Below are 8,311 nucleotides of genomic sequence, written 5' to 3'. Positions count from 1 at the left end.
ATGTCTTGAAGGATCAAATCCTATTTTAATAATTTTCTTAACCGCTTCAGCAAACTTGAAGGCTTTTAAGCACATAACAGAGGGTTGATAGAAGACCAAGTAAGAGATGGCAGATTGGGGAATTCCAAGCCCTCTTAAAAGTGATAAATTGACATAAAAGTGATTAAGCGAAACCGATATAGAAGATTTTGCCGAGCGTTTAAAGCTTTTCACTACTTTCTGGCTTTACACTTCAAACCAACAATTCTGGCTTCTGAGAAACAATTATGGAAAGGTCTGATCTTGAAAACCCTATAGAACGCAGTAACTCAAACTTGGGCAAAAGTGTCCTTTCAAAATTGAATAAAAGCACAAAGTGCCGTAGCTTAACAATTTTGGAGATGTGGGAATTGGTGAATCCATGTTCCCTGAGAAACCTAAGTACTGAATCTGGTCTTTCATGGGTTTCAAAACGTATCCTCTTAGAGACTGATTAAGCAGACTCCAGTGTCAATCCGCATGAATTTATGAGATATGAGACTGTAAATGAGTGGTCATTCAAATTAGAAGATACATGAATTTGAGCTCAAGAGAGAAACACTCTTATTCCAAGCTAATCTTGCACTGTAAAAACCAAACATTGCAGGATACTCGAAAAAATTTTCTGAGTGAAGCAGCTAAGCTTTAGGCTTTACCCACGTTCATGTTCAATCAATTCTTCTTCCTGAGGAACAAACAGTAAACCACCAAACGAAGAGCAGAGAATTTTTAGGGTTTTGCTCGCCACGGTTTGGGCGAATTGCATTTGATTTTAAAAGTCTAGACCTCCAATTTTATGAGTTTCTAGATCCTATGCTTTGATAATTTTTACAATTTGGTCCTCACTTTGTCCCATATTTCATTTTAATTTAGTAATTTTAATTTATTATTAAAAATTATTTAAACTTCAATTTAAACATGTTATAATAAATTTTTAAATTAAAAAATAATAAATTACTTTTTATTAAAGGTGTACAAAATGATTGGTTTGATTTTGAACCAAACCGAATCGATAAAATCAAAAATTAAAAATAAAAATTTCAAAAATTTAACCAAATCGATTAATGAGAGAAAATCGAATCGAACTAAATTGATAAATATCAATTCTGTTCTGTTTAAATCAATCAAATTGAATTTTATAAAATTCATATTTTTAACAATAAATTTAAATAATAAAAATAAAAAAATTAAAATTAAAATTTAAAAATCTTAGGATTCAATTTGATTTTTTTTAATTTTTATTGATATATATATATTAATAATTTCAGTTTAATTTAATTTTTTAATTTTTTATAAAAATAATTAAATTAACTAATTAATTAAAATTATTAAAAATTATAAATTAAATTAAATTAATTAAATTTTAAATTTAAATCAATTAAATTAAATTAACTGGATCTAATTTGACATACCAATTTAAATTGAAATATGCTCTCCCATACTTTTTACTCTCTTTTTTTTATTATATTAAAATTACTTTTTAATCTCAATAAGCATTGCAAGCCTTTACCCTAACTAATAGTGCTTGTACACGTGTTAGATAGGTACACAGTTGTTAAGGACACGTATACACACTGTCTTTACTTTGTAGAACAGTTTTTGGTTTTTATCTATACAGTGGCCAGCCTTACATGATGGAACACTGGCACACTGAAGTTTATAAAAGAAGTGAGGGTAAGTATGTACTTTTACTGTTCTCTGGAAAAATTAAAAATTGCTTTTTTTATTAATATATAATAATAATAATAATAATAATAATATTAATAATATCAAATATTATACGATGCCTTGATAATATATATGCATAACTGAATTTGTAAAAATATTAATTTTATTTGATATTGATAATAATAATAAAATTTTAATAATCATATTCATGTATAATTATTTTTATAATAATAATATCTATAATATATAAAATTTCAAAAAATTTAAAAAATTTATAAATAAATTATATGCATTGGAGAAAAAAAAGACTCATTAAAATATAATAAAATAATTATATTATAAGTTAAAGTTAATTAAACTTAAACCTTATTATTCAAAAATAAAATATGTAAATATAAAAGTTATTAGATACTAGTATTTAAAAAAAATAATTACAAAATTATAACAAATAAATTATTTGTCATTGAATAGGATTAAAATTTTATATCTACTCATATCAATACAAATTTTTTATTTAATTAAATATTTAATTTATAATAATAATTTTATAATTATGCTAATTAAATATTTATTTTATAATATAGTAATTTTATAATTTAATTTATAAGTTAGTAAATATTTAGAATAATTGAAAAAATAAATTAATATAAATGAGATTATATTTAATGTTGTTTATTAATTTTATTGTAATAAACTAAGTAATTTTTAATAATATAATAATACTTATGGGATTAACACTATAGAATTATAATAGGATTTTTATTATAAGTATAATAGTATAATATTGAAATTTTAATTTATATTAATTGTAATGACTTTAGAAATTGAAATTATTTATAAATTTAGTGGTGAATATGCCATCGCTAAAAATTATTAACTACATATTTATATTAAATAGCTCTCTACTAAAAGTATTAGCGTGATTAACTTTTTGCTGAATATCATTTCCAATGAAATTGTATAAAAATAGCTTTCACAGCTGAAAGTATTAACAATGAATAAGTCGTCATTAAAATTTATTAAAGACTACTTTATATAGAATACTTTATCATTACTTAAAGTATTAGCGGTTGATTATTATCGTTAAAAGTAATAAACGATGAATTTTTGTCTCTATATCTATAAAAATAAAATTATTATTTCTTAAAAAAATTATTCCTACATAATAAATTAAAAAGTACTAATTATATATAATGCTTCTTAAAAAAATAATTTTTATTATTATTTCTTTTTCTTTTAATTATATATATATATTCTTTCAAAATATGTTATCATCAAAACCAAAGCCAAATTTTGTAATTTATAAAAGAAATGACACCTAAAAATCTTTGTTATATATATATATATATATATATATGGGAAATTTACAATTTAATATTATCCATCCAAAGTTTAAGTTAGATTGTCAAACTCAACCAGCATGTCAGTCAAATAATTAAATCTGTCCAGCGTGATAATCAAAGTTTGATAATGTTTAGAGGTCCAAAGAGCTTAATAAAAGGTAGATTGAGTAAGACCTTCGCTTGCCCAGCAGGGTGAACAAAGGTTTTAGTGAACGAGTAACCAAGAATCAGACGAGTCCAAATCTCACAGGTCAAGCAATAATCATGTCAGCAATCAAGTAAAAGCGATTTTCATGAAGAAAATCCCAAAGATTTGGCCAAGTTCAAATCCACAAATGAAGCAACGACTATTTCCTAGAAAAACCTATAAATATCAAACGAGTAACTAGAAATAAGTATGCTTACTGACTCTACAATTCTCTTCCACTCAAATATTCTCTATTTTCTCTCTCAATAATAGATCTCTGACTTGAGTATTGGAGTGATTTACCAAAAAGCCATCTACCTCACATTTTCTCTTATTGCATGCTTACATGTCAATAAGACCAAGACCCGAAGACCATCGGTTGCATTAATAGCGTCGTCTATGGGAAACTCAGATTACCAACTGAAATATTTACATCTGAGATCATTTCTTTTCTATCTAATACTTTCTTTTTTATTAATAGTGGTCTTTAATTATTTGACCTAATCGTTCCCGCAATATTTTATGTTTTTTTCTCTTTAATGGCTGTAAATTTATTAAGGGTGCTTAAAATAGGTCATATAACATAAACTTTTTTTATTTTTATTTCTACATTTTGTTATATAAAAATTAACTTATCTCGTTAAATACTTACTTTTTATTTAAATATTTTTTAAATTTAAACTATTGAAATTTTTATCTTGTATAAAAATTTAAAAAATTTTTCTACTACATCTTTTAAGAATTTTAAAATTCTTAAATTTCTGCTTATATATCACTAAAAATTAATTATTTTTTAATGAAATTAGAAATTGAGTGAATTATTTTTAAAAAGATTATATATATATATATATATATATATATATATATATATATATATATATATATATATATATATATATATATATATATAATAACCTTTCTTTTTTTTATTATTATATTTTTTTATAAAAATTAAATATTAATTTTTTATCTAAATATTTTTAAACTACAACTATTAAAATCTTATTTCATTCACAGTTATTTAAAATTCTTTTTACTGCATCTTTCAGGAATTTTAAAACTTTTTAATTTTTGCTCGTCATAAAATATCTAAAAATTAACATTTTTTAATTAATTTTTTTAAATAAAAAAGAGTAAATTATATTTTAAAAATATATTAATATATATTTTTTTATTTATTTATTTAAATTATTATTCACTTAAAAATTATTTATAAATTTTAGTCATTTATTTTTAAAAATATTTCTTATTATATTTAAATACTAACAATTTTAATAATGGCATTTCAAAAAGAGTAATGCTACATGACCCAGCTATACATCTCTATCTATATATATATATATATATATATATATATATATATATATATATATATTTAAAAATTTAAACCATAAATTCTAAACTTTAATCTTAAAATCCTAAATCTAAGCAGCTAAATTTTTATTCAAATCTTCAAAAAAAAAAAAATTGAGTGGAGGATTAAGACATGAATAATTGGAACATTTAAAATTTTCCAATTGTAGCATTTTTTTTTACTTTAATTATTATTTTATTAATTTAAGTCAAATAATTTTATGATAATAAAAAATAATATATCAATCAATAATATAATTATGAATATATATATATATATATATTATATTGTTAAAATAAAAATAAATATATAATTCGCGAAACAGGTAGGTAAAAGGACTAATTATAATCCTATTTTAGGACTCATACAAACTCCTATTAGCTATTAGCTATAGTTTTCATAAGCGAAATATGTTGGTCAAAGATCCAAGCAAACACCCCTTTGCGGCTCATATTGGTCAACATTCAACAAATCTCAGCTTCTATTTTGAGGAATCTCTTCCTTAATTCTTCATTAAATATAAAATTAATTAAAAATAATAAATATAAACCCTTTTAGTGATATTAATATAATTGGAGGAAACATATTTTTTATATACCAAAAAAATTAAACACTTATTCCGTTTGAATTTTGTTCAATTTCAATTACTACTTTTAAAATGTAAAATCTTTTAAAAGTTATTTAATTGTTTTTTCAATCAAGTTACTCGTGATTTATTTTGTATTTTAATTTTTTTAATCATATAATTAGTCATATTTATTATAACATTAATAATATCAACCTCAACAGGCCACTTTTTTTGTTAAGATGTTAATAAATTAATACTTATGTGCCCTCAAAATAATTAAAATATTATCTTAAAATTTAAATTATTTAAAAAAAGCCTAAAATTAATTTAAAAAAAATCAATTTTCATTAAAAATAAAAACACCCAAATAAAAAAAAATCACATCCAAAATATGAGATGGCACTCCCAATCTTCTTTTTCTCAAATATTTTACAACAAATATTGAATCATCACCTCCTACGGATCTGCAATTAAAAAAATTAAAAGAGAAATTAAATTCAAAGAAAAAGATAAGAAGAATTCCCACTGGGTCTGCAATGGTTGTTCTACTCAAATCCAAGTACTAGGTCTAGATTCTATAATAGCCAAACATACTTAGCAACTGAAGAACCTGCTGCTTACACTACACAGTCATGGATGGATCCTGCTAGCACTTGGAACTCTACCCGCACACATTGAAAACAAAAATGTTCTTGATTAATATACATCAGCAGAAAACCAGTGATTGGTCACCTGGGGATGATTCTCTTCAACAAGAAAGGCTTCTATATATACCAATAAGTGCAAGACAAATTTCATGCTTAAGAGGATCAAATTCCACTTTTCAATTCCTGCAGAGCATATCTGACACTGCTTATATCCTCTAAAGACATAATTGGTTAAACCATCCTACTTTAGGTTCCTACTTAACACATTTGCCACTGTTCATATCCCTTCCCATAAAGATTCTTTTCTTCAAGAGTCTACTAGTAGGAAACTGAATAAATAATTTGGTAGCCTTTGAAGACATACACGTTTAGCAAGCTTCAAGAAGCTACAAATTTTTGGAATACTGGTAACTAACATTAAAATGCTGAATGCACCCCAAGAAATCTTTAGCCTGAGGAAAGGGAACCCATTGTGTTAGCCAAGCTTTAGTTAAGCACAAAAAAAAATAACTAAAAAAAAAGCTCCATCCAAGACAATAATGAAAAGTGAAATTGAGTTATCAAAACTATTCATAATATCATCAGCTCTGCAATGTACATTTAAACAAAAATCTATTAAATTAAACCATAAAAAATAGTACTCTAAGATACTAATGACAAGTTAAAAAAGCTACTAATTCAAGCTTTGCCGGTTCAGCAATAAGGGACTCAATCAGAAAACATCACGAAATGGAAATCCATAGGCTTAAGATTCACATTGCATGCTATGTGTTTCCTAATCCAGAATGGCAGATTTATCATCAAAACCAAAGCCAAGCTCTGTAAGCCTCATTTTTCCATGAAGGATATCCAACAATTGAGGCACCTGATCTTGATACTTGATCACAAACCTTTCCAAGAAGTGCTTTTCAGATGGTATCAACATTGTGGATAAAGGAACATCTGCCTTGATCAAACCCTTTAAAAGCAAAACTCTTATGACCAAGCATCTAGGCATAATCCTTGTCTCCAAACCATAGCACAGGACAACTGGAACTCTAGCAACAGCGGCAGGTTGCCAACCCATCTTGCACACAAGAAAATTCATGCTGCACGTAATATTCTTCTCAGACAGACCCATACATAAGGGATTCTTTCTGAAAATCGACAAAATCTCTTCTTCAGATAAACCCCACCTCCTAAAAGGCTCAATTTTGTCCTCCCATGTTTTCTGCTTTATTCCAAGCAAAACTTGTAGTGCCCTAACAAATTGAAGTTTTGAAGGATCAAACCCTATTTTAATAACCTTCTTAACCCCTTCAGCAAAACTGAAAGCTTTTACGCACATAACATGGGGATAATGGATGACCAAGAAAGATGTGGAAGATTGAGGAATTCCAAGCCCTCTTAAAAGTGATAAATTGGCAAAAAAGTCGTTCTGCGAAAGCACTATGGAAGTTTTTACTAAGTTTTTCAAACATTTAATTGCTTTCACATCAGAAAGGAGTATACTTTTGAGGATATGATAGTGTGGGATCAGATTTTGCTTTATGCTTCGATTCAACAAATCTGGGTTCCGAGAAACAATTACGGAAAGGTCTGATCTTGAAGCCCCTATAGAACATAGAAACTCAAGTTTGGGTAAAATTGTCCTTTCAGGATGTAGTAAAAGCACATTGGGCCTGATCATAGCAATTTTGGAGATGTGGGAATTTGTGAATCCATGTTCCCTGAGAAGCCTAAGTACTGAGTCTGGTCTTTCAAGGGTTTTAAAACATATCTTCTTAGACACAGATTGTGCAGATTTTAGGGTTAATCCACATGAATTTATGAGAAAGGAAACTGTAAATGAGTGGTCATTCAAATTAGAAGATACCCTAGATGAAAAGGATCTGATTACGAATAATGAGTGAAAGGGAAGAATACCCAGTTGGGCATTTGAGACAAACAGAGAAACAATCTTATTTAAAGATAGTCTTGAACTGGAAAAAGAAAACATTGCAGGCTACTCACAGTGAGAGAGCTGAGCTTTAGGGTTTACCAGGTTCAGCAAATTATGAAAGAGCTGAGATATTGTTCTCATGAGATCTGAGCAGTAAATCATCAAGCGGAGCAAGACCCATCTGCAAAGAACAGATCTTTTTTTTTTTTTTTTTTCCAAAGAACAGCACTCCTTGTGTCGAGAAATTATCGCATTCATTGGCTCTTACAATTATTTACGTAGGATATTCTCTATATCTATATTATAAAAAAATTATTTTTTTATAAAAAAATTATTATTTTTAATATTTTATCTAATAATTAATCTTTGTGTTTACTAATATTTATACTTTTTTTAGAATAATATATTATTATATTTTAGAATCATATTATTTGAATATTTACTCCCCACATCTTTTGTCTTATATTTTAAAATATAAATTATTCGAGTAATTTTAATTAAATTTAAATAATTCACTTTCTTTGAGAAAAATAAATAATTCGCTTTAAAAAATATTTAACTTTATGTAGTTTGATTATAATTTTATACCCAAACCCAACTGAGGA

General features: G+C 25.7%; 1 protein-coding gene across 1 annotated transcript; it reads right to left on the bottom strand.

Annotated features, from left to right (window-relative positions):
• Positions 1–5,516: 5,516 nt before the first annotated feature.
• On the bottom strand, positions 5,517–7,941 carry LOC110639206 (uncharacterized). The gene is made up of 2 exons (XM_058143778.1): positions 5,733–7,941; positions 5,517–5,602 (listed from the first exon to the last, which is right to left on the bottom strand). Exon 1 carries the CDS (start codon positions 7,761–7,763, stop codon positions 6,561–6,563), a length of 1,203 nt encoding a protein of 400 aa, XP_057999761.1. The 5' UTR covers positions 7,764–7,941; the 3' UTR covers positions 5,517–5,602; positions 5,733–6,560.
• Positions 7,942–8,311: the final 370 nt, after the last annotated feature.

The sequence above is a fragment of the Hevea brasiliensis genome, chromosome 1 (assembly GCF_030052815.1).
Source record: "Hevea brasiliensis isolate MT/VB/25A 57/8 chromosome 1, ASM3005281v1, whole genome shotgun sequence".
Lineage (NCBI taxonomy): Eukaryota > Viridiplantae > Streptophyta > Magnoliopsida > Malpighiales > Euphorbiaceae > Hevea > Hevea brasiliensis.
Note: the sequence above shows the minus strand (reverse complement) of the source record. Positions and strands in the feature narration are given on the sequence as shown.